Raw genomic sequence first — 27,934 nt, 5'->3', positions numbered from 1 at the left:
GAATTTGAAATCTCGCGCCTGCGCCGTACCTGTCTTCAATCGGCGCACGCGCACTGAGAGGCGGCCGCTGGCTCGACCGCTCCATCCTCAATGCGCCTGCGTCGATGACGTCATCAAGTACACCCGGAAGAGAAGACGCCGGCATCGCTGGAAGGAGGCGGAGAGTCTGGTGACGTCGCTGGATGCTCGAATCAGGTAAGTATGTACATAATAAGCATGCTGCCACAAATACCACCAACGAAATGGGAATAAATAATTTTATAAAAATGACACTATACCACCAACGATTATTGATAATAAATCTCTTCCGGGTGTACTTGATGACGTCATCGACGCAGGCGCATTGAGGATGGAGCGGTCGAGAGAGCGGCCGCCTCTCAGTGCGCCTGCGCCGATTGAAGACAGGTACGGCGCAGGCGCGAGATTTCAAATTCTAACAGCGCCAGCAGAGAACGATTCCCTTCCCTGGCCCTGTCAATCAGCATGCCGAGGGGGCGTCATTACCATCGGAGGATGCGGCTGCTACCAGCAAGTAGCCGCCCTACTTGCTGGTAGCAAGGTAATTAGCATATTTTAAAAATCGATTTTTAGCAAATTCTACTGAACCAAAATGATTAATTTGCTTATGTATCATGAGATCGCACTATAGGGATTATTAGTAAAGAAAAAAAAAAAAACGGTTTAATGGGGTGACAGAAACCCTTTAAATCGCCAATTAAATATTAAATCACTTCAAATTCCTCAAAAAAATTACCGACATGAATCATAGTGGACCAAAATATAACACAAAATACAAAAATACAAAAAGGTGGAGAGCAAGGTTATTGTAAACTAAAGTCCCTAGCTAATTACCTCAACCCACAGGAACACCCTGATGGGTGGCCTGTGGTCCCGTACCTGCCCTGCCTCACCCTCTCATTGCCCTAAAAATGAGGCAAAATCTATTGCTTCTGAAAATGATATACCAGGTCTTGCTTCGGTAGCTACGTGCAAATTGGCATTTAAAGAATTGCACGAAGCCTACAAGGATAATGTGAAATCCTGGTGGGAAATTAGATCGTTAGAAAGCTATATTGAAAACAAAATTGTCCCCAGGGGTCTCCGTATACCCATTATCCCAGCCAAACGTTTACAGTCTCCCTGCCTGATTAGCCGGTGGGAAGAGTAACTCACACGGAGCTCCTTTAAATCTTATGACTCTTCTATTTGAGGAATAAAAAAGTTTTTTTTATAAATCTGCAGCCCGGCTGAAAGATATAACTGAAGCGGCACTCAAATTTAAGTTAGATGCTGATTTCACCCGGCGTGAGACTGCACTACAAACTTTGGTAGATAAATTTCATAATTTAATCAAGGAACGTAAACATAGACAGTTCATAAAAGATTTTAAAGAATTTAAAGAGAATAGGGACGATCAACTTAATAACAACCAGGGCCTGACTCTATCTGAGTCAGAGGTCTCTTCATTAGAGGTGGAGCCCTCGGACTCTGATTCAACTCACTATCAGCGAATCAATAGTTCTAATCGAGGTCGGACAGGCAGACGGGGAAGGGGGAGAAGATGGCAGGGATGGGGAAGGCAAAGAGGAGAAGGAGGAACTGGGGGAGCGTCATTGTATCCCTTAACCTCATCTGGACAATCTGCTCCTGTGACCCACCCCCCAATTCATCAATTTTTTTAACAAAAGGTCCCCTACCTTACCAATTGAGGGACCGGTCAAGGGTGGGGGAAGGGAGCAATTGACAAAACAAGATAAGTTAGAGATTGTCAATCTTTCATCATATACATTAAATAATGTGGAGAATAACCTCTTACAAAGAGGGCTTTCCTTTGTTCCGACCCCCAGGTTTAATACTTTTACATGGGTCAAGGATTTGCATCTGTTTGCCAGGAAATTAAAGTGGCATAAATTCATGAAAAATTCAAACAGACAACTATGTGAACAGTTAGGTGTTCATCAAAGTGTTCTGCCTGATATACAGGTTCTGGCAGATCTCTGGGAGGAAGGATCTAGACCACCTGGACAACGCCCATTTACAGACCAAAGAGTAAAATATTACCACCCGCAATGACTTCAGATCATATTGACATCTTTCTGGAAATGGTTACTACGGAAATAGAAAAAATAACAGATCTTCCCATTCGCTATTATAATACTTCTAGGGAAGAGATGGAGGTTCTTGTCAATCTAGAAAAAATGCCAACCATCATAATAAAACCAGCAGATAAAGGGGGGGATCTGGTGGTGATGGATACTGACCATTACCGACAGATATGTCTTGATCTGTTATCTGATAAACAATGCTATAGGATTCTGACCGGGGATCCCACTGATTCTTTCCTGGCGAATCTTAAGGAAATCCTTGACCACGCACTAACCTGTAAAATAATGGGGGAAATGGAATATCAATATATTATCCCTATTACTCCCAGTATTGCTACCTTTTATGGATTGCCAAAAATCCATAAAGGGGTATCCCCACTAAAAGGGGGGCCCATTGTATTGGAAAGTGACTAATTGACACGTAACTGTGGGATCTACATTGATAGAATCTTAAGCCAGTTTGTATTGTCGCTGCCGTCCCACACTAGAGACACTGTGGACTTTTTTACTCTGACTTTATACTGGCAAGTATAGATGTTGAATCTCTATACAGTCCTAACCCTCATGCTGAGGACCACCTCATACTTTTTGAAAACTCGAGGTGTTCAATGTAATAGCCACAATCAATTTGTGGTGAAATTATTAGAGTTTGTGTTGACACACAACTATTTTCTATTAGATGGTCGCTTTTACCACCAGCTCAGGGGGACTGCTATGGGGATCCGTCGTGAGCCCTCATATGCAAATCTCCCCCTGGGCTGGTGGGAGGACATTTGTGTCTTTCCAGATTGTCTGGTATGGTAGACAGATAAGATCGCGTTTTGGACGCGATACATCAATTACGTTTTCTTGATATGGAAAGGGAACCTCAGTGAATTTAAAGAATTTGTTAACATCTTAAATATTAACAGTATTGGCCTTTCCTTCACGTATTGATAACAGAATTACCTTTCTTGATGTAGAAGTTACTAATCAAGCCAATAGATTGACCACTAGGGTATTTAGAAAACCTATGTCCACTAACAGTTTATTGCATTGGTCTAGTTACCATCCCCTGGCTCTCAAGATAGGCATACCAAAGGACCATTTTCTAAGGATGGGGGCGAAATTGCTCGGACATGGAGGGATTCCATCAGGAATTAAGAAAACTCCGGGATAGATTCATAGATAGAGGTTATCCAGTATCTGTCTTGAGAGAAGCGTTTAAACACGCGAGGGATCAAGACAGAAATGAACTGTTAAATCCAAAAAATAAATCACGGGGCCATGAAGAAAATATTATTCGTATAATTTCTACCTTTGATACAGCAAATAAGGAGATTAGGACCATCCTAAAACGAATTCTGGCCCATTTTGCGAACTGACCTAGATCTTATTGATGCAATCCCCCCACTTCCGAGCATTACCTTCCATAAATGGAGGAGCTCGCGGGACAGTCTCGTTCACAGTCACTATTTTAGCCCGAAACAGGTGGCACATGGCTGGATCGCAGGCCCCTAGGAATGTTTAAATGCGGCAGGTATAGAGCCTGCAGATTTATTTCCAACACAAAAACCAATATCTGTTCCACCACCGGTCGGAAATATTTTATCAAGGACTTCATCAATTGTAGAAGTAAGGGAGTGATGTATTTGTGCCAATGAGTGTCTAAAAGACTATATAGGGAAAAATATATAGGGAAGTGCGACGAAGAGTGTGTGAACACGTTAACAATGTCATCAAAAAGAATAATACACCAGTAGCCAATCATGTGCTAGAAGTACATGGTGGGAAACCTGAGGTCCTCAGGTTCTCGGTATTGGAACTAGTCAGGGAATCCCAGAGAAGAGGTGACTGGGATCGACGGATTCTACAAAAGGAGTCCGAATGGATCTATTGTTTTTTGTGAGGATATCTTCCCAGGTTTCTCTTTTGTGGGGTGGACTTAGTTTGGCCAATTGTCCTTCAGATTTACATAGGAAAGGGCAGTTAAACCGGCCATTTATAATCGGCGCACGAAGCGTCATAAAGTAATATCTTTTTGGATTCTTGGGAACCCTTAGTAACAAAAGGCTTCCCTCTATATTTATATTATCCTCTTCATATGTGTTAATTGTGTATTCAACTTTTTTGATCGTTACATACTCTGGGAGGTTATGTCAATTTGATATAAACACACTCGTTTTCATGATTACTATTGACCGATTTGAGTCTCCGATTTATATAACTACAATCTATTCCTTCCTTCAACATGTGATTTTAAATCCCTTTGTACCAATACCATCAGTGCTGGGTCACTAACAGGTAACACCTCCACCACATACTGTGTTGTCCTGTGGGTGGGGCGCACTTGCGTTCCACTGCCCGGATATCCAGTACTCAGGAGACGCATATACACAGGCGTGCGCTCCACTTGATCTATTTCCTGTTAGTGGAGCACATTTTGCGTTCCACTGACCAGACTTCCGGTACAGGAGACACATGTGCATCAGGCGTTCGCTCCATTCACCGGAAGCCCCACATGCTTGTGAGCTTTATAAAGTTGAGGTGCGACCTTACTGGGGACGTGCATCCATATCGAGGTGGGCCCTGATGTACTCGTCATGGCAGTCAAACATCTACTTTATATGTGAGAGGTCCGTGTGGCCACCGTTGTTCTTTTCGTGAACATAATGTTTCAGGCTTAACTTATTGCTGCTTTTTGACCATACCTCCGGTTATTTGGTGGTGCATAAATATTAGCACTTCCCTAGCCGGATGTTTGTTCTATCGTCATGGGCCAGCAAGTAAGCATGTGTATCGAGCTTATATGTTTGTGACCACTATCTGGTTCCTTTATGTATCAGCTCTAACTGCCTATGGATTAACATCTACAGGATTGATTTGGCACTGGGTGACTATGTACATACATTGACAATTGTTTACCAGGCTGAAGGATTGTATTGACATATGCCCCCTTTTTTTCTATCAATAATTATGTGACCATTCATTTGGTGATTAATAACCCCGCATATGTCTTTGTTACAATCCTGTTTACCTGAGATTCAGTTTTGATCATGTGTATCGATTTTTGTGTGTGCTGATAATCTAATGCATCGGATATTTATGTGTTAATAATCAGGAATATTTTTCTCTTCTCTCAGTGTGGATTAATTATCAGTTAACAATCATACGTTATTTCTGGACCACTTTTTGATTATCACTTGGTTAAGGAATTATTGCCCCATATTATTTCCCTGATGAACCAGTAATTGGGGAAACGCGTTGGGAGTGTTTAGGGCAATGTGAGGGTGAGGCAGGGCAGGTACAGGACCACAGGCCACCCACCATCAGGGTGTTCCTGGGAGTTGAGGTACTAGCTAGGGACTTGTCAGGGACAATTCTCCCTAGTTTACAATAACTCCGCTCTCTCCTCTTTGTATTTTTGTATTTTGTGTTATATTTTGGTCCACTATAATTCATGTTGGTTATTTTTTAGAGGAATTTGAATTGATTCAATATTTAATTGGCGATTAAAAGTTAAGTTTTATTCCTATCTTTCTGGGACTTCTTTTATAAAAAAGGCTTTTCAACAGATAAGTGCAACAATGAAAGGCGAATATATTTTTGTATTTCGCCACTAATACACGGCAAACTGGCATGCAAAATATCTCAGTGCACCGCTGAACGGCAATTAGGCCCTAATTTTCTTCTATTTTTACAGAAAAGGCTTTTTAACAGATAAGTACAACTATGAACGGCAAATATATTTGTATTTCGCCAGTAATACACGCAAAGTGGGCTGTAAAATATCTCACTCGACCGCTGAACGGCAATTAAGCCCTAATTTGTTTCTATTTTAACACAAAAGGCTTTTCAACAGATAAGTACAACTATGAACTGCGAATATATTTGGATTTCGCCACTAATACACGGCCAAGTGGGCTGTAAAATATATCACTGCACCGCTGAGCAGCAAAGATATTTTTCCTTTTTCCACTAATACAAGCAAAAAAGGGCTTTAAAACAGATAAGTGCATTGCTGATCGATATATTTTACTTTTGCCACTAATACACGACAAAAAGGGCTATAATTTTCGCACTTCACCACACAACGGCTAATAAACCCCTTTTTTCCCACTAATACAAGCCAAAAAATGCTTTAGAACATATAACTGCACCGCACTAGGGCAAATAAAATGTAGAAATATTTCCTTGTAATGAACCCTTTTAATGCCTGTATCAAACAGCACTTGCACCCTAATAAGAATGGTTTGCTGGAATTACAGAGCTGTATAATGGCAATTTGCATCGCCAGTCAGTGAAGCAAAGTATAATCTGATTGTTCCTATTAACCAGGCTGTCACCTCCCCGACTGAACCCTGTTCAACAGAATGCAGTGGAATGTTTCCTCCCTATCCTTTCCCTACAACTTGAATAATCTTTCCCTGCACTTGTAAATCTTTTTTTTTTTTTAGCATAATGACGATTTTTCGATCACTGTCCCTGGAGCCTGCAGACACCTCTCTCCCTTCACTAAGTACGTAGGTGAAGGCAGAATTTAAGATGACTGCAGTATTTATATGGCTGTGACATCACAGGGCTGGCTGCTGATTGGCTGCATGCATGTCAGTATGGGTGATCCTGCCTTCCCAGACTTCCTTTCTCTATTTCCTCACACGTGCAGCAACCATATTAGGACAAATGCGATTCGTTACAACAATGCGCGGGGAAATTCGCATTCGGTGCGAATCAAATGTTTCCTGAAATTCGTTACGAATTCCACTTCTTCAGCTTCAATTCGCTCATCTCTACCCATGATGTTTATATTTTTTATTATTTATGTATTTTTTATTCTAAGGAAAAGAGAGTGATTTAATATTTTTTTTAAATGTTTTTGTAGCAAGCCTAGGAAGCTACCATCATCCCAAATTTTTATTTAATTTCAATATTATCATACTGTATACAGCAGCATAGTAATATGTGAATTGCTGATTTCTTATGTTGGCCTGCCACCTGCTGGCCAACATAAGAATTGCAGCTCTAATATGCTGGGTCTCTTCAGAGAGACCCAGCCTATTAGAGCAATTTGCCAGCATCCCCATTTTCTGCACGTGTATGCTGGTATTTCACTGTTTAGATGCTGTGATCACACTTGACTAACCACAGGAGTGGGGGGTTATATGGTAGGAGGTGGTTGCAGGGAAGTTGCCCAGGAGGAGGTGCAAAAAATTTGCTGTGGGGTCCAGCCTTTTCTAGTTATGTCCCTGGAACCAAGCAAAGCTGATCACACTAAATGCTTAAGTTCCTTCTGATCAGGTGGCAGTCTTATGACATGGATCTCCACCAATGAAAACGTATACATATCGGCATAACATGTCAGATATTTTCCTAAACTATAAGTACCCTTTAAATGTTAAACCAAAGGTTATAAATAAAACTGATTTAATTTTCTTATCTTTAAAGGGGTTGGCAACTTTTTGGTTACTTTTGAGCAATGTGTATTTAAGATGACTATATGGCACTTACTAGTATAGCTTTGTTGATATTTTGTGTAATTTGCTGTATTTCACAAGCCATACCCCCAAATCTACTGTGCAGTCCACACAAAGGTCCTATCATAAGATGGTTGCTGATGGAGGGTCATGTGACCTGAAAAATCACATTCATGTGATATCTCTTGCATTAAAACCTGCATTAAACTCTCAATAGTGCAAGTGCAGATGGCAAGTGCAGTGTATTTGAATAGAGGAGACATCACATGGAAATGATTTGCCTGGTCACATGCCATTTTATGGACAGCACCTCTGTGTAGACAGCACAAAGACTTGGCAATCAAGGAGGCATACCTTATGATTTATAGAGATGGTGCAGAAGTTAAACAAAGATTACATTAGTAAATGCCATGTAATCATCTTACAATCACATTGGTCAACTGTAACCAGAAAGTGGCTGACCCATTTAAGTTTTAAAGAACACCTGATAGCATTGTTAACCCTATTTCACCAGACACAGTGCTATGTAGGGTTGATACTGCTAATTAAAATGATACCTGTCTAGTGAAAATCAGTTGCTGTGTTCCAGAGAAACATATATTTTTTTTATAGATCTCAAGACTCTAAATGCCATGGTCACATTTTAAACCTATTTATTACTGAAATCTAAACAACTTTGCGACTAATGATTGAAAATATTCTATATGTAGCACACACAAAAACAATCCTGCATGATCTGATTATGCAATCATACTATTTTACCTACTTTTGCTACTTTTGTTTTGACACAGGTTTATGAGGGATCGGTCTTGTCAAACTAATCTAATCAGTTTGTATGAGGAGTTAAGTTCTAGACATGACCTGGGTGAGTCAATGGATGGCATATATCTTGACTTCTCCAAAGCATTTGATAGTGTCATCTAAAAGTTTAGTACATAAAATAAGAATGGGAGAAAATGTGTGTATGTGGGTAAGTGTAAAGTGTAAAATCTGTGATACAGTCCTAACCTCAATATCTGAGGAAAGGGATTTAGGGGTCATTATTTCAGAAGACTTAAAGGTAGGCAGACAATGTCATAGAGCAGCAGAAAATGCTTGAGTGTATAGGGAGAGGCATTACCAGTAGAAAGAGGGAGGTGCTGATGCCGCTCTACAGAGCACTAGTGAGACCTCATTTGGAGTATTGTGCGCAGTACTGGAGACCATATCTCCAGAAGGATATTGATACTTTGTAGAGAGTTCAGAGAAGAGCTACTAAACTGGTACATGGATTGCAGGATAAAACTTACCAGGAAAGGCTAAAGGACCTTAATATGTATAGCTTGGAAGAAAGAAGAGACAGAGGGGATATGATAGAAACTTTTAAATACATAAAGGGAATCATCTCGGTAAAGGAAGAGAGCATATTTAAAAGAAGAAAAACTACCACAAGAGGACACAGTTTTAAATTAGAGGGGCAAAGGTTTAAAAGTAATATAAGGAAGTATTACTTTACTGAGAGAGTAGTGGATGCATGGAATAGCCTTCCTGCAGAAGTGGTAGCTGCAAATACAGTGAAGGGGTTTAAGCATGCATGGGATAGGCATAAGGCCATCCTTCATATAAGATAGGGCCGGGGGCTATCCATAGTATTCAGTATATTGGGCAGACTAGATGGGACAAATGGTTCTTATCTGCCGACACATTCTATGTTTCTATGTAATTGGCTCAGTGATAGAAAACAGAAGGTACAATTTGCAATAGTATGCAACGTTTTGACCTTACATGGTCTTTTTCAAGCAAAAAGTAAATGTATATGTATACATGTATGGTCACACTTCACTTGTTACTTGTAAAAGACCAGTTGTTTTGGTGAATAAACCACAGCTTTATATTGAAGACTTTTGTGTGCTATGGTCCCTCTGTACGTTTTGGACAACAGGGGTTCTACAGGCTGGTACCCATCACCACTGGCACAACCACCATTTGGACACAATTTTTTTCTGTGAGTGCTGCTACAATCCTTTTTGCTTTTTTATGTACTGGTGACATGTATTTTCCCTTCCCATGTGAATAATCTTACATTTGTCAGTGTTAAACCTCATCTGCCACTTCTCTGCCTAAGCTGCCGACATAGCCAGATCCATCTATAGCTGTTTACTGTCCTCTTCCGTGTTAATTACTTTACACAGTTTAGTGTCATCTGCAAAAATTTATATTTTACTGTGCAAGTCTTCTACAAGATCATTAATAAATATATTGAAGAGAATAGGGCCCAATACTGACCCCTGAGGTACTCCACTAGTGACAGTGACCCAATCTGAGTGTGTACTATTAATAACCACCCTCTGTTTTCTATCACTGAGGAAGTTACTTACCCACATACAGACATTCTCCCCTACTCCTCAATGTACAGTATGTTCTAACCATTTATGTGGCATTGTATCATATGCAGATGATTTTACAAATCAAAATGATTTGTAAGATTAGTATATTTTGCTTTTGGACTGGGAGTATGACTGGTTTGATAGGGTTACTCCTGCTGACAGGTGCTCTTTTTCCTTTTATTATGTTTTAAGTATAGTGGAGCCCATTTATATAAAGATATACTCCACATTTGTGGTGTATATTAGTCTCAGATTTTGTCACAAGCCATTTTGCAACAAAATCTGTGAGTTTTACCCAGCAAAAATCTGCGGCTTATCTCAAATATTCTGCGACTTATATCTATATTCATATGATTCTAAATATTATTTTGTGGCAAAAGTATAACATGTTATGAGCACAATAAAAAAAATCCCTTTTTTCACATAATAGAGAATACTTACGCCAAAATTGCAGATAAAGAAAGCATCTCTGAGGTAAGGTAGGACAGATATGAAATAACAAAAACAAATCCAGGTTCAATTATCCTCACATGCTTGGTAAATCGAGTAACCAAACTAAGAAGGAATGCAAAAACAATGCCAACCAAAGTTCCTCCAATGCTCACCACAAAAAAAGACACTAAAAGGAGAAAAGAATAACATTGTATCAAATAAAATGAACACACCATAAAATTCATAAACTGACAGAAAGGTTTTCACTACTTATCCATTCTTCCTGTGTTGTTTTGATCATATGAGTCTGGATTTTCAGCTCTTAGGCTGCATTCACACGTCCGTGGTGTGTTGCGGACCCGCAAATTGTAGGTCCGCAACACACCAGCCCGGCACCCACATAGAAATGCCTATTCTTGTCCGCAAGCTGCGGACAAAAATAGGACATGCTCTATCTTTTTGCGGAGCTGCGGACCCAAAGATCGGGGCCGCGCACCGCAAATGCGGATGCGGACAGCACACTGTGTGCTGTCCGCATCCATTCCGTCCCCATAGAGAATGAATGGGTCCGCACCCGTTCCGCAAAATTGCGGAACGGATGCGGACCCATTTTGCGGACGTGTGAATGGAGCCTTACTGGGACTATTCAGCAATAAAGGTGTTGAGTAAGGAAGTAAATTCATAGATTTATAATAAAACCTTATTTCTAGTGTAAATCATTTTTAGTTAAGCCAGTAAAAAATGTAACTGTTTATTCTAACCACTGGACCATTTTATTGAAACAGAAAGCTAAGTGATCTCACCTTTAGAATTTTTCTGGAGACAGGGTACAATCAAAGTAAATATCAAACATTACTTGCAATATTAACTCCGGTACATCTTGACTGGAGCAAGCATTGGAGATAGTGCAGATCAATTGCTTTCGAGGTACAATGTTCAGTACTCTGTAAAAGTTTTAGGCAGGTGTGGCTCACCTGCATGTATTACCGTGAGATGGTGCTCACTCCAGGGGCAACACCCCAAGCCCGCAAAAAAGTGTATAAACAAAGAGAAGTAAAATTGGAGGGCGCTCAAAAATATCAGGAAGTCAAATGGAGTTTGGATATATTTAAAAAACCTTATTTATTATAATAAAAAGTAGGACTAAATGGTCCTTATAAAACACTAGACTGTGATCTCAAAACAGTGCTTGTACCCAATTTCAGGTAGACCCTACTATGGATCCCTGTGTAGATGGTCCACGCAGATATCAGTGCTCTCCCCTTAGTAGTGGGATCGTGATGTTGTACTTAGCACTGTTTCCACCTGGAGCATCACCCCAGCGATGATAGCAGAGTATAATGCAGTAAACTAACAATATTGTACAATATAACACAAATAAATAGATAAATATATTAAAAATTAAAATTAAAATAATGGTATTTTTGGTATCAATGATAATTTGCCAAGTAAAATGTTGCAGCGGAGCACAAAGCCGCAGCATACAATGGATAGCTAATTAGGAATCCTCCAAATGATAGTATAGATATCGGGTCCTGCTGTAATTCAATATAATGGTTCTCCAAGGTGCAATGGGATTAAAATTTTAATCCTAAAAACAGTACATTAATTCCCTTAAGTCTAGGTAATGGTCAGTGGTCCTCATTCACAGACCCACACCTCTTAATTCATTGTATTCCAAGGGGTATACATACAGTCAGGTCCATAAATATTGGGACATCGACACAATTCTAACATTTTTGCCTCTATACACCACCACAATGGATTTGAAATAAAACGAACAAGATGTGCTTTAACTGTAGACTGTCAGCTTTAATTTGAGGGCATTTACATCCAAATCAGGTGAATGGTGTAGGAATTACAACAGTTTGCATATGTGCCTCCCACTTGTTAAGGAACCAAAAGTAATGGGACAGAATAATAATTATAAATCAAACTTTCACTTTTTAATACTTGGTTGCAAATCCTTTGCAATCAATTACAGCCTGAAGTCTGGAACGCGTAGACATCACCAGACGCTGGGTTTCATCCCTGGTGATGCTCTGCCAGGCCTCTACTGCAACTGTCTTCAGTTCCTGCTTGTTCTTGGGCATTTTATCTTCAGTTTTGTCTTCAGCAAGTGAAATGCATGCTCAATCGGATTCAGGTCAGGTGATTGACTTGGCTATTGCATAACATTCCAGTTCTTTCCCTTAAAAAACTCTTTGGGTGCTTTTGCAGTAAGCTTTGGGTCATTGTCCATCTGCACTGTGAAGCGCCGTCCAATGAGTTCTGAAGCATTTGGCTTAATATGAGCAGATAATATTGGCCAAAACACTTCAGACTTCATCCTGCTGCTTTTGTCAGAAGTCACATCATCAATAAATACAAGAGAACCAGTTCCATTGGCAGCCATACATGCCCACGCCATGACACTACCACCACCATGCTTCACTGATGAGGTGGTATGCTTAGGATCATGAGCAGTTCCTTTCCTTCTACATACTGTTCTCTTCCCATCACTCTGGTTCAAGTTGATCTTGGTCTCATCTGTCCATAGGATGTTGTTCCAGAACTGTGAAGGCTTTTTTAGATGTCGTTTGGCAAACTCTAATCTGGCCTTTCTGTTTTTGAGGCTCACCAATAGTTTACATCTTGTGGTGAACCCTCTGTATTCACTCTGGTGAAGTCTTCTCTTGATTGTTGACTTTGACACACATACGCCTACCTCCTGGAGAGTGTTCTTGATCTGGCCAACTGTTGTGAAGGGTGTTTTCTTCACCAGGGAAAGAATTCTTCGGTCATCCACCACAGTTGTTTCCCATGGTCTTCCAGGTCTTTTGGTGTTGCTGAGCTCACCGGTGCGTTCTTTCTTTTTAAAAATGTCCCAAACAGTTGTTTTGGCCACGCCACATGTTTTTGCTATCTCTCTGATGGGTTTGTTTTGTTTTTTTCAGCCTAATTATGGCTTGCTTCACTGATAGTGACAGCTCTTTGGATCTCATCTTGAGAGTTGACAGCAACAGATTCTAAATGCAAATAGCACACTTAAAATGAACTCTGGACCCTTTATCTGCTCATTGTAATTGGGATAATGAGGGAATAACACACACCTGGCCATGGAACAGCTGAGAAGCCAATTGTCCCATTACTTTTGGTTCATTAACAAGTGGGAGGCACATATGCAAACTGTTGTAATTCCTACACCGTTCACCTGATTTGGATGTAAATACCCTCAAATTAAAGCTGACAGCATATCTTGTCAGAAGGGGGGTGGGGGGGGGAAACGGGGGGGGGGGGGGAAGTTATATGCTTTATATGCTATGGACAGAGATTAATGTTATATGAAGTAGAATATGTTACTCTTCTTCTGTACAAGATTGATTAATTCAAGAGCATGTAATTATTTAGATTCTTCTTTTGTACTTAAGCACAGTGAAAATCATGCTTTGCTTTTAAGATACATCTCTCAGAAAATAAATAAAATGTTATTTAAAAAAAAAAAGCATATCTTGTTCGTTTCATTTCAAATTCAAATTGTGGTGGTGTATAGAGCCAAAAGTTTTACAATTGTGTCGATGTCCCAATATTTATGGACCTGACTGTATATTGTCCCGACCTCTCTTGCGGTTTTGCTATGGATTACCGCGGTTAAATTGTGAGGAAATGCCGTTTAGGTATAGTAATTCATCAATAAACACTGCCACATAAGCGATAGATCTCTTAATCTATATGCTTGCCGCAAAGGGCTACATTACCCTACGATGGATTCAGTAGGATGTGACGGCTTGTGGCTGTTTCTCAGTATGCGCTCCGATCGACGTCCCACGTATGCTGGGATCGCCGTTCTTTCCTTTACTGCGCTGTCTGTGATTCAAGGATGATCATCCACTATCCAGGTCAGGTGGCTATCCTGGTATACTCCAATAGTTCGATATGCATTATGTCCATAAAATATGTAATAACTTGAGTTCATATACTGTCTTTTGTCAGCACCATTGGTTTATTTGTGTTATATTGTACAATATTCTTAGTTTACGGCATTATCATCTGCTATCATCGCTAGGGTGATGCTCCAGGTGGAAACAGTGCTAAGTACAATATCACGATCCCACTACTAAGGGGAGAGCACTGATATCCGCGTGGATCATCTACACAGGGATCCATAGTAGAGTCTCCCTGAAATAGTGTACAAGCACTGTATTGAGATCACAGTCTAGTGTTTTATAATGACCATTTAGTCCTACTTTATATTATAATAAAGAGGGGTTTTTAAATATATCCAAACTCCATTTGACTTCCTGATATTTTTGAGTGCCCTCCAATTTTACTTCTCTAGGTGTGGAAAAAAGCTGCACAGTAAGAATGCTTAAAAAAATGTAAGCGTTAATAGTTTATTTAAAAAAATTTTTACCAAATAATTAAATGCAAAGTGAATGAACAAAAGAGAAATCAAAATCAAATCAATATTTGGTGTGACCACTCTTTGCTTTCAAAACAGCATCAATTCTTCTAGGTACACTTGCACACAGTTTATTTAGGAACTCAGCAGAGAGGTTGTTCCAAGCATCTTGGGGAACTAACTTCAGATCGTATGTGGATGTAGGCTTGCTCAATTCCTTCTGTCTCTTCCCAGGCAAACTCAATTAAATCAGAGCTCTGTGGGGTGCCATATCATCACTTCAAGGACTCCTTGTTCTTCTTTACACTGAAGATAGTTCTTAACCCCTTCCCGACCGCAATCTGTATATATACGTGCAGCTACCACGTGCAGCTACCACGTATATAAACGTCAAACCAGCTCTTTAATCCAAGCGCTGCAAAGCGCTTGGATTAAAGCTTCTGCCCGAGCCCTGCTGCTGTAACGGACAGCATACAGTCTAGTAATGCCGGCAAGGGACCAATCAGAGTGGCCCCTTGCCGACAATCGATCCGATTGGTTAGTCTGTGCAGACTAACCAATCTGATCGAGGCAGTGAAAAAAATGACGGTTTCATGCTCTGATCTGCGCTCTGCAGATCAGAGCATGAAATCAGGTAGGGTCCTCATAATACCCCCCCATCTGTGCCCCCGATCTGTGGCTGTGCACCCCATCTGTGCCCCTCCAAGCCCCCCCTTGTGTCCGCCTGCAGCTCATCTAGAGGCAGCTGCCCTGATGCGTTCCGCCCCCTCCCCGCCCCATGCATTCATTCTCACCCGCCCCTCCTGCCCCAGCCTCCCTCAATATTGGCGGCCATACCCCCCCGATCCCCCCCCCCTTTCCAGCGCTGCCCCCGAACCCCCCCGATCCCCCTGCTGTGCGTGATGGCGGCGGCTCCATTACTGAGCCGCCGCCATCAGCAGAGAGTGTCAGCTCTATGCTGACACTCTCCTGTAATCCCATAGATGCCGCGGTTGCGGCATTTATGGGGTTAATAGAGGGAGGGAGCTCCCTCTTTCAACCATCGGGGCTGCAGCGCTGTGATTGCAGCACCCGATGGTTGCCATGGCAACCGGACGCTTTGCAAAAGCGTCCGCTGTTGCCACCTACAGGGCATTACAGGGCATCTAATAGTATTATACTTTGCAATGCAAGAGCATTGCAAAGTATAGTACAGCCATCAGCCCCACTGGATCTTCATGATCCAACAGGGACTTGATAAAAAAAGAAAGTGAAAATAATAAAAATGAAAAATAAATAAATAAATAAAAATGTAAATTAAAAAAAGAAATTGCCTTTTCCTAAAAAAAAAAATGAAAAAATAAAATAAAATACACATATTAGGTGTCACCGCGTCCGTAACAACCGTCTCTATAAATATATCACATGATAGACCCCGTCCGATAAACACCATAAAAATAAAATAAAAAAAAGTGTCAAAAAAGCTATTTTTGTCACCTTACATCACAAAAAGTGCAACAGCAAGCGATCAAAAAGGCTTATGACCCCCAAAATAGTACCAATCAAACCATCACCTCGTTCCGCAAAAAATGATAGCCTATTTAAGACAATCGCCCAAAAAGTAAAAAAGCTATGGCTCTCAGACTATAGAGACACTAAAACATCATTTTTGTTGTTTCAGAAATGCTATTATTGTGTAAAACTTAAATAAATAAGAAAAATTATACATATTAGGTATTGCCACGTCCGTAACAATCTTTTCTATAAAACTATCACATGACCTAACTCCTCAGATGACTGCTGTAAAAATAAATAAATGAAAACTGTTCCAAAACTGCCAATTTTTGGGTCACCTTGCCCCATAAAGTGTAATAATGAATGATCAAAAAATCCTATGTACCCAAAAATGGTACCAATAAAACGAGCCCCTGCACAAGAAGATCGGCAGAAAAATAAAAAACATATGGCGTTCAGAAAACCAATCCAGCACAATTTGCCTTCCAAAAACCGTATGGCATTCCTTTCCTTCTGCGCCCTGCCGTGTGCCCGTACAGCAGTTTACGACCACATGTGGGGTGTTTATGTAAACCGCGGAATCAGGGTAATAAATATTGAGTTTTGTTTGGCTGTTAACCCTCAATGTGTTAAAGAAAAAAAAATTATAAAATGGAAAATCTGCCAAAAAAGTGAAATTTAGAAATTTCATCTCCATTTTCCTTTAATTCTTGTGGAACGCCTAAAGGGTTAACAAAGTTTGTAAAATCAGTTTTGAGTAACTTGAGGGGTGTAGTTTCTACAATGGGGTCATTTATGGGGGTTTCCACTATGTAAGCCCCACAAAGTAACTTCAGACCTGAACTGGTCCTTAAAAAGTGGGTTTTGGAAATTTTCTTAAAAATTGTAAGAATTGCTTCTAAACTTCTAAGCCTTCTAACGTCCTAAAAAAATAAAATGACATTTCCAAAATGATGCCAACATAAAGTAGACATATGGGAAATGTTAAGTAATAAATATTTTATTAGGTATCACTTTTTGTTTTAGAAGCAGAGAAATAGAAATTTGGAAAATTGTGAATTTTTCCCAATTTTTGGTAAATTTGGGATTTTTTCATAAATAAAGGTGAAATATATTGACTCAAATATATGACTATCATGAAGTACAATGTGTCACGAGAAAACAATCTCAGAATGGCGTGGATAAGTAAAAGTGTTCCAAAGCTATTACCACATAAAGTGACGCATGTCAGATTTGTAAATTTTGACCTGGACACTGGGGCATCAATGACCCTTGGTCATGAAAGGGTTAATGATGTTGGCTAAATGTTTAGGGTCATTGGCTGCAGAATAAATTTTGAACCAATCAGGCGCCTCCCTGATGCTATTGCATGATGGATAAGTATCTGACTATATCACTCAGCATTGAGGACAGCATTAATCCTGACCTGAACAAATCCCAAGATTTCTCTTTTGTTCATTCACTTTGTATTTTATCAATTGATAAAAATAAATTATTAACACTTCTATCTTTAAAGCATTTTTACTTTGCAGTATTTTCCACACCTGCCTAAAACTTTTTCACAGTACTTTAGTTGGAAGAAATGAGGATATGTTTGCCTGACCACTTTCTATAAGTTGTATCCAAGCCAGTCTTTGAATATATGTCTTTGCTCGGAATGTCACTTTACTGTACAGTACCAGGGCTTCCACCTGAATAATGGTCATGAGCCAATAACTAACAATTTTCTCAGTAATGTGCAATGTGGGGTAACTGTTTTAGAGTACGTGCCTTTCCCTGTCCTTTGCCAAATTACAAATGGAAAAAACCTAGTGAAAAAGTGTTAAAAAGCACCAAAATATAGTGTATTGTTATTGTAAACAAAAATGGAACACTGTTGGTAGAGTACATTAAAATGACAGCGTATATACTGTAGTGCTGATGAAACTATACAATACCAATCCCAAATAATCATAGACTTGGTGATCTCTGTTGAACATTATTGTCAATAGTTTAAAATAAATTAACACATTTAGTTTAAAATAAATGAACATATTTAGTTTAAAATAAATTAACATATACCATTAAGATACAGTGAAATATCTTTGAGATAACCAGTCAAAATTGCAGAGAAAAAAAGTCCTCCAGAGTGGCATTCCTCTTAAAGGGAAATGGTCATCTCGATCTAGGGAGCATTTTATTGCAGTAATACAGATCTACGGTAATACTGCCGATAAGGAGTCCAGATCGTTATTTTATTATTCCCCCACTGTCAGTGCTCAAAACTTTGCTGAAATGCATTGTCAGGACTGCTGTGCGCACACACAGGACTCCTCTCCATTATATTAGCACAGCAGACCAGACTCAGTATTTGGCTGCTTTCACACAAGCGTATTGAAATCCCTTCATATTCTGGCACTGGATTATGCATGGCTTCCAGATGATATACCATCAGTATTGCTCCAAGATTTCATCAGGATTTAAATGTGTATTCTTTCCTCCCTGTATTTGTGATGCACCTCCACAGACTATAATGTGGGTATTTGGAAACAAATACAAACAAAACTCGGACATGCTGCGGATTTAAAATACTGAAGGAAATTATACGCCCATATGAATATCCCGATTCATTAACATTTCCAGAAGATTCCGGTACATAAAATCCCACCCATATATTGATTGCAAATACACTTGTGTGAAAACTGCCTTTCAGTGCAAACTTGAGCACAAACAGCAGGGAAATGAGAGGCAGTAGGAAAATAAAAAATAGCAATCTAGATTTCTTTTCTACAGTACTAACCATGTAATATTGCAGATAATAGTGAAACAACATGTTGAGACATCTCTTCAAACAAAAGCTGTAATATACATAGATTATATGGGAATTTTATAAAAAAAAAATTAGTTCATGATTGTATATCTTTTATGGGGGACCACCATTCTGCCTAAAGCCTAGTTCACGCAGTCAGTATTTGGTCAGTGATTTCCGTCAGTGATTTCCATCAGTGATTTTGAGCCAAAACTAGAAGGTCAAAAACATAGAACAAGTGCAAATTATTCTATGATACCTGATCTCTATGTAGGCTTAACTCCTGGTTTTGGCTAAGTGTACTTGCGTTATTCTTTTCAGATATTGAAATCCGGTAAAGGGTCTCAATACCGGAAAAAAAATGCATCAGTTTTGTCCCAGTGCATTCTGAATGGAAAGTAATCCATTCAGTATGCATCAGGATGTCTTCCGTTCCGTCCCTTGTACGGTATTTGACCAGACAAAATCCCAGAACACTACCGCACTTGCCGGCATTAATTTCTATTGAAATGTATTAATGCCGGATCCGGTACCAAGTGTTCTTGAAATTGTCGCATTGCATCGGTTTTCCGGTCTGCCCATGCGCAGTTCTTTCTAGCTTTGAAAATATTTAATACCAGATCCGTTATTCCGGATGATACTGACAAGACGGATCCGATATTTAAATGCATAAGTCTAACGACTCTGGATCCGGGGAAAAAAGATATCCGTTTGCATACGGATTTCCAGATCCGGCAGGCAGTTCAGGCAACGGAACTGCATGCCGGATTCTTCTAACGCTAGTGTGAAAGTACCCTAAAAAGTACTTATGGAAATCACTGAAGAAACAAGGACCAAATCACTGAAGAGTAAATTAGGCTTAAAGGTCCTTTTACACAGGAAGATTAATTGAGAAAGCAAGCACCAATTGACGATGTAAGAAATCCATTAATATTCACAAGATAGGTGTATCTTACAATAATGTTTTTTATGCAACTTCAGTCCTTTGTGACATCACTTGTTTTTTCTACTGTTTGCATTAACAATGACTAGCAAATGCTTGTTTACGTGCTGAATTAGCGCTGATCGTTTGATGAACATTTTTGTGCTGGACAATGATAGGAAACGTTTTCTCCATCTAATGATTACCCAGTGTAAAAGGTGCTTAAACGTCTGTGAACTTTGCTTTACAGCAGCCACATAAACATAAGAAATCCCATTCAGACAATGACCTATTGACATCTATGGGAGAGGACAGTGGTTTTTTTATACCCTGTGAAACATGCAGAGGTCACTGACAATGGAACGGAGCTTACACTTGGGGCTCATGCACATGACCGTCGCCTATTTTGCAGTCTGCAAATTGCGGATCAGCAAAACATGGATACCGTCTGATATTGCATTTTGCAGAACGGAACATCTGGCCACAATAGACTAGCCCTACCCTTGTCCTTGTCCATAAGGCCCCTTTCACATGAGTGAGTTTTCTGCGCGGGTGCAATGCGTGACGTGAACCATTCATTTCAATGGGTCTGTGTACATGAGCGTTGTTTTTCATGCATCACTTCTGCATTGCGTGAAAATCGCAGCATGTTCTATGTTCTTATCACACCTGTGAAAAACGCATCAAAACGCATTGCACCCATGCGGAAAAAACTAAACAACTGAACGCAATTGCAGAGAAAACGGACTGAACTTGCTTGCAAAATGGTGCGAGTTTCACTGAACGCACCCTGAACGCATCCAGACCTAATCCGTCACGCTCGTGTGGCAGGGGCCTTAATGTCAATGATATAGTCCTGTTTTAGGGTACTGTCACACTTGCGGCAGAGGATCCGGCAATCTGGACGCAAACGGATGGCATTTGTCAGACGATCCGGATGCGGATTAGTCTGACAAATGCATTGAAATACCGGATCTGTCTCTCTCCAGATCCGTTTTTTTTTCTTTCACAGATTAAAAGGTCTGTGCATGCACGGACCGGAAGAACGGATCCGTCAATGCGGCAATTTTAATGCTGGTATCCCTCTATTCAGAATGCATTAGGATAAAACTGATCAGTTTGTTTCCGGTATTGAGCCCCTATGACGGAACTCAATACTGGAAAAGAAAAACACTAGTGTAAAAGTACCCTTATCTGCCTATAGCTTTATAATAGAGTTGTTACTGTTCAGATTCCATCTGATTGGGCAGCTAGACCCCTTTTTCTTTTCACCAGTTTTAATGCATCTACCCGACAGTATGCCATATTTTTGTCTTTATACAGAAAATCATTATTATTATTTTTTTAATATCAACAAAATTTATACAAACACCATACAGATAAGAGCAATTTACAAAGAACATTTTATACATATAACCCCAAATCCCACCCACCCCATCCCCAAGGGCAAGGAGGAGAGAAATGATATAGTCCTGTTTTATCTGCCTATAGCTTTATAAAAGAGTTGTTACTGTTCAAATTCCATCTGATTGGGCAGCTAGACTCCTTTTTTTTCACCAGTTTTAATGCATCTACCCCACAGTGTGCCATATTTTTGTTTTTATTCAGAAAATCTTTTTTTTTTAAACAGAAATTTTATTAAATTCCCTACTTCAGAAAAAGATAGGCCCCTTTCACACGGGCGATTATTCCGCACAGAGGCGATGCGTGAGTTGAACGCATTGCACCCGCAATAAATCCCGACCCATTAATTTCTATGGGGCTGTTCACATGAGCGGTGATTTTCACGCATCACTTGTGCGTTGCGTGAAAATCGCAGCATGCTCTATATTCTGCATTTTTCACGCAACGCAGGCCCCATAGAAGTGAATGGGGTTGCGTGAAAATCGCAAGCATCCGCAAGCAAGTGCGGATGCAGTGCGATTTTCACGCACGGTTGCTAGGAGACAATTGGGATGGAGACCCGATCACTATTATTTTCCCTTATAACCATGGTATAAGGGAAAATAATAATAATACAATCTACAGAACACCGATCCCAAGCGATTTTTGTCACGCGAGTGCAAAACGCATTACAATGTTTTGCACTCGTGCGGAAAAATCGCGCATGTTCCCGCAACGCACCGCACATTTTCCCGCAACGCCCGTCTGAAAGAGGCCATAGAAGAAAACTATTCGATACAGCTGTAGGGAGGTGGCCTTAAAGGGAACCTGTCGCTTTGAACATGTCTGATATGCAGGCAGCATGTTATAGAGCAGGAGAAGATGAGCAGATTGATATATAGTTTTGTGGTAAAAATTCAGTATGACGATATATACAGTATAACTTACTGCATTTCATTTAAATCCCTGTTGTTTTATGCTTAGCAGTCCAGTAGGCAGTCCTCCTCAGTAATTGACTGATATCTCTGTATACACATGCATTCGATGTAAGCTGTAGCAGAGGTTTAAATGAATACAATATAATCTTATTAGCGCCTCTTGCTATATAACATGCTGTCCACAGCTCAGCCACCATTTTCAACAAGGCAGGTGTATGTTAGTTATAGGGGTTCTCCAAGAATTAAGACATATTCCCTAGCCATGAGAACTGGGGAGTTGTGGTCAAGGATATGCCATGCTGCTCCAAAGTCTATGGGATAAATATAGCTGAGGACTGTAGGTTAATTTTGTGCTAAATAATTTCATAGTTTATCTTTATAAGATTTGTAGATGTACATTCTGTTGCCCTTCACACTGCCTCCAGCTTTAATATTAATGCACTTTTAAACCAAATGAAAGTTTATTTATGTGAACATACGTACCAACACCTTTGACACATTCCACACCATTCACATTTTCACCACCAATGGCAACAAAAGAATCAAACACATTATACAGTACCTGAAATAAAACATGCATTTAAGATTAGTATGAAAGATACTGAGACTTGTTTTCTTGTATATTGACATTTTCTATTATGTTAGTTTTTGTATGTTTTAATTCAATGTAAAAATAAATCATCACCCCTTCCTCCCCCCCCCCCCCCCCAAAAAAAATGGCATGAGAAGTTAGTCCTGGTCTGCACCTAGTCCAGGGTTGCCAACCATTCACAAATTTCTGGACAATCCGTAAAAATAGGCAACTTTGTGTCCGTGAAAAAAAATAGATGCGTCCGTGATTTTTTTGAGGCTGGTGGTACTTGACTGTGCTCTTTTGGTGGTAATTTTCAAAAATTACATCTCACAGTAAATCCTGGTAATTTATTTTCAGTATATTGAGCTATAGGCACGTATTATTTATAATGTTTATCATTCATTATGATTTTCCAATTTGTCCATAAAAATGTTGACTCTCCTTGATTTTTAGACAAGATGTCTAGAAAAAAGAAAAATTCTGGTTGGCAAACCTGACCCCATCTCCATTCTGTTAGCTCTGGTCTAATTCTTTGATTGTGGGGAAGAGATTCTTGCTTAGTTTCTCACCTCCCTTATGAATATGCAGCCCAACTGGCAAGTCTCTTAACAAGGACCCCAAAAGTATCAATATAATGGCATCAGGTACCAAAGTATCTATATCCACCATATAAAGAGTCCTATATCTCAATGCCCTGAAAGATAGTTACTGTTTACAAGAAAGAATCTTCTATGCAACAAAAAAAAGCCAGACTGAAGTTTGTAGGTCATCATTAAGATAAAGACCTAGCCTTTTGAAGAAGTAATTTTAGTCAGTATGGTCTGTTAAAGTATAATGATTACCAGTGCTATGTTTGTGTATTCTCCTGAGAACACTCCAGCACCATCTCATTATCCCTCTAGCCTCTGCAACGAACTAGAGCTATACCTAAGAATTTCTTCACATGGGCCAATATTAAGGCCACTTTCTGGTTACTGTTGACCAATGTGTTTGTGAGATGATTATATGGTACTTACTAAGCCTTTGTTTATACTCTGCACCATGTTATATATTTCATAAGGTATGCTCCCTTTTTTGCCAAGTCTTTTGTGCTGTCCACACAGAGGTCTTGTCAATAAACATGGCTGCTGATGGAAGATCAATTGACCAGACAAATCACCTCAATGTAATGTTTGCTCCATTCAAATATACTGCTCCTGCCATCTGTACTTTACTGTTGGGCCCATGTGTTTGGAGGCGGCCCATGTGTTTGGAGGCGGCTGAGTGATGTGTCTGGTCACATCACGCTCCATTAGTATCCATCTTATGGACAGGAGCTCTGTGTGGAAAGCAGAAAAGATTTGGCAAAGAAGGGAACCTACATTATGAAATGTAGAAAAAGGCATAGAGTTTCAACAAAGGCTACAGTAGTAAGCGTCATACAGTCAAATATGTATAAAGATCAAAAAACACATACTGTATTTTTTAGACCATGCAGAAAATGCACAACTAATTTGAAGAATAATAAAGGAAATATTATTATTGCATGCGCCCTAATACCACATCAGTATGCTAGCCATAATTCTCCCTCACTTTTACAGCCATATTGCCAGTCATAGTGCCCTCATTATCTTTGTACTATATGCCTAGCCTTCCACAGTAGGTCTAGTACATCCCAGGTCCAGGGGATGGGGACAGTGGGGGTATACAGTATATACAAACTGGAGGTGATGGCAGACCATTATGGTATACAGTATATACAGAGCAGAGGTGATATTGGACAGTGATTGTAGACAATGTATACAGAGCAGAAGTAATATTGGACAGTGAGGGTATACAGTATTGTGTCCATTCACATGACTGAATTTCTGGGTCCGCAAAATTGTGGAACGGTTGTGGACCCATTCATTTCAATGGGGTTGAAAAAGATGTGGACAGCACACCATGGGCTGTCTGCATCCATAGTTCAATTCCGCAGCCCCACAAAAAAAGATAGAGCATGTCCTATTCTTGTCCGCAATCGTGGACATGATTAGGCATTGCTATCATAGGGCTGGCTGTGTGCATTCCGCAAAATGCACACAGCCGGTGCATGTGTTTTGCGGATCTTAAATTTGCAGACCGCAAAACACTTACGGACATGTGAATGGACCCTAATGGGAAATTGGCTACAGATGCTGATGATCATCAGTATCAGATTAGTAGGGGTCCAACACTCAGCACCTGACGATCAGCTGTTAAGAGCAGCCATATCACCGGAAACTATACTGTGTACAGAGCATAGCTCTGTACATGTCATAGTGGCCGTGCTGGGGTACTGCAGCTCAGTTTCCATTCAATGAATGGGAGATTGCTACAGTATGATGGCATCATACTTTATATATGTATATGGAGGCTTCTGCTTTTGCTTCATACTCTGTATTGTTTTTGGCACCATGGCTAAACGAAACAGCTGATCGGTGGCGCTAGGGGCATTGGAACCTACCAATGTGATATAGATTAACTATTCTGAGGATAGGTAATCAATATCTGCAGCCCAGACAACCCATTTAACTGAATTCAGGCTAATGTGAGCACATTTGTACAACAGTCGGTAAGAAGCACTGGCAGGCGAGAAAAGGCACTCTCTCCAGACACCCTCAGATGTGCCTTTTTCCATATCTCTATCTGAACCTGCCTGGGGCAAATACCCCCACCCTTTAGCAAAACCTCTGTGCACAGATGCAACATATTTAATATGGAAATATACCAGTCTTAGTGACAGTTATAGTAGCAGTGTGTTCCCCCAGCTTGGTTAGCACTTCAACCAAAACTAGAACTTCACTGCGTCTACCAGCCTTTCCTGTTATCTTCTTATTTCTTATAATATCATAACTGGATTTTGCCTGACCCTTGTTATCCAGTACTGATTTTTACTTGATTCCTTCTCTTAGTATTGCATACATTACATTACAGACATCCCGCGTAGATTAAATATGGTTACTAGTTGATCAAGTACAGACAAAATGGTGCATGATCTATCTCAATGTATGATCCAAAAGGGCACTTCACATCCTAAAGATCCTGTCTCTCAAGTTAGATGAACCTGCCTGATCATTCTTCATGCAACTTGAAAGAGTTTGGAGAGAATTTATATTTTTTTCACTCCAAGGTTATCCATAGTATTTTGCTGGAAAAGGGGACAGCTTCATATGGGAAAATAAATGTCATCATGAGGAAGGAGGATTATCTAGAAATTCTGAACCAAGATATCAAGCAAGAAAGTTGAAACATAGTCATATAGTATCTGTGTCAAAGAATTCCTATAAAGTAGTGCTAGATGGTTCAAAACAAAAAAAGTATTAGAGTAGCCATAACAAAGCCCTGACACGACTGTCACTGAAAATTTGTGGAATTTACTGACAAAATGTGTCCAAGAAAAGATACCTACAAACCTGGCTATCTTACATTAGTATTGTCAAGATGAATGGGTGAAGAACAGACATAGATAGAAGCTTGTTGACGTCTTCCCCAGAGGTAGATTCAATTGAAGCAACTAAAAAGCAATATCACTAAACAAGGAATTGTATGTAAACCTAGCCAATGTACAGAACAGACATGAAAAGTAAGAAGCTTGTGTCAATTTGAAGCTACAGAAATGCAATGCGGTTAAATACAAAGAAATTGTCTCTAAACTTGAAAAACTCATGTAAATAAATCACATATCCTAATTTGCTTAGTCTAATTTGAAAGTCTATAGTAGCATGGAATGTGTCGAACATTAAAAATTCTGTTTAGTTATTTAACCACTTAAGGACCACAGGTTTATACCCCCCTAAAGACCAGGCCCTTTTTTACAAATCGGCACTCCACAACTTTAGCGGTTTATTGCTCGGTCATGCAACTTACAACCCAAATGAATTTTACCTCCTTTTCTTCTCACTAATAGAGCTTTCATTTGGTGGTATTTCATTGCTGCATTACTTTTTTTGTTATTAATCGAAATTTAACGATTTGTTTGCAAAAAAATGACATTTTTCACTTTCAGTTGCAAAATTTTGCAAAAAAAACGACATCCATATATAAATTTTTCTCTAAATTTATTGTTCTACATGTCTTTGATAAAAAAAATGTTTGGGTAAAAAAAAAATGGTTTGGGTAAAAGTTATAGCGTTTACAAACTATGGTACAAAAATGTGAATTTCCGCTTTTTGAAGCAGCTCTGACTTTCTGAGCACCTGTCATGTTTCCTGAGGTTCTGCAATGCCCAGACAGTACAAACACCCCACAAATGACCCCATTTCGGAAAGTAGACACCCTAAGGTATTCGCTGATGGGCATAGTGAGTTCATAGAACTTTTTATTTTTTGTCATTGCCCAACTTCTCCTGAGTACGGCGATACCAGATGTGTGACACTTTTTTGCAGCCTAGATGCGCAAAGGGGCCCACATTCCTTTTATGAGGGCATTTTTAGACATTTGGATCCCAGACTTCTTCTCACGCTTTAGGGCCCCTAAAATGCCAGGGCAGTATAAATACCCCACATGTGACCCCATTTTGGAAAGAAGACACCCCAAGGTATTCAATGAGGGGCATGGTGAGTTCATAGAAATTTTTATTTTTTTGGCACAAGTTAGCGGAAATTGATTTTATTTATTTTTTCTCCCTTTCCGCTAACTTGGGACAAAAATTTCAATCTTTCATGGACTCAATATGCCCCTCACGGAATACCTGGGGGTGTCTTCTTTCCGAAATGGGGTCACATGTGGGGTATTTATACTGCCCTGGCATTCTAGGGGCCCTAAAGCGTGAGAAGAAGTCTGGAATATAAATGTCTAAAAATTTTTACGCATTTGGATTCCGTGAGGGGTATGGTGAGTTCATGTGAGATTTAATTTTTTGACACAAGTTAGTGGAATATGAGACTTTGTAAGAAGAAAAAAATAATAATTTCCGCTAACTTGGGCCAAAAAAAGTCTGAATGGACAGAGGGGTGAAAATGTAAGGACAGAGGGGTGATCAATGACAGGGGGGTGATCAATGACAGGGGGGTGATCAATGACAGGGGGGTGATCAGGGAGTCTATATGGGGTGATCACCCCCCTGTCATTGATCCCCCCCCTATAAAGCTCTATTCAG

The 27,934-nt window shown here is 39.9% G+C and overlaps 1 protein-coding gene across 2 annotated transcripts in view; it reads right to left on the bottom strand.

The window, feature by feature from the left end:
• The window catches only part of SLC9A3 (solute carrier family 9 member A3), a 481,978-nt gene that overhangs the window by 252,908 nt on the left and 201,136 nt on the right, over positions 1-27,934 (bottom strand). For both annotated transcript variants that reach the window (XM_040433112.1, XM_040433113.1), the window contains exons 4-5: positions 22,746-22,824; positions 10,366-10,543 (exon numbers count right to left, since the gene is read on the bottom strand). In XM_040433112.1, the coding sequence (XP_040289046.1) occupies positions 10,366-10,543; positions 22,746-22,824 (257 nt within the window). The remainder of the gene's footprint in view (positions 1-10,365; positions 10,544-22,745; positions 22,825-27,934) is intronic.

Source organism: Bufo bufo, chromosome 5, assembly GCF_905171765.1.
Source record: "Bufo bufo chromosome 5, aBufBuf1.1, whole genome shotgun sequence".
In the NCBI taxonomy this organism is placed as follows: Eukaryota; Metazoa; Chordata; class Amphibia; order Anura; family Bufonidae; genus Bufo; species Bufo bufo.
The sequence above is the reverse complement of the archived record's forward strand: the minus strand, read 5'-3'. Positions and strand labels throughout refer to the sequence as shown.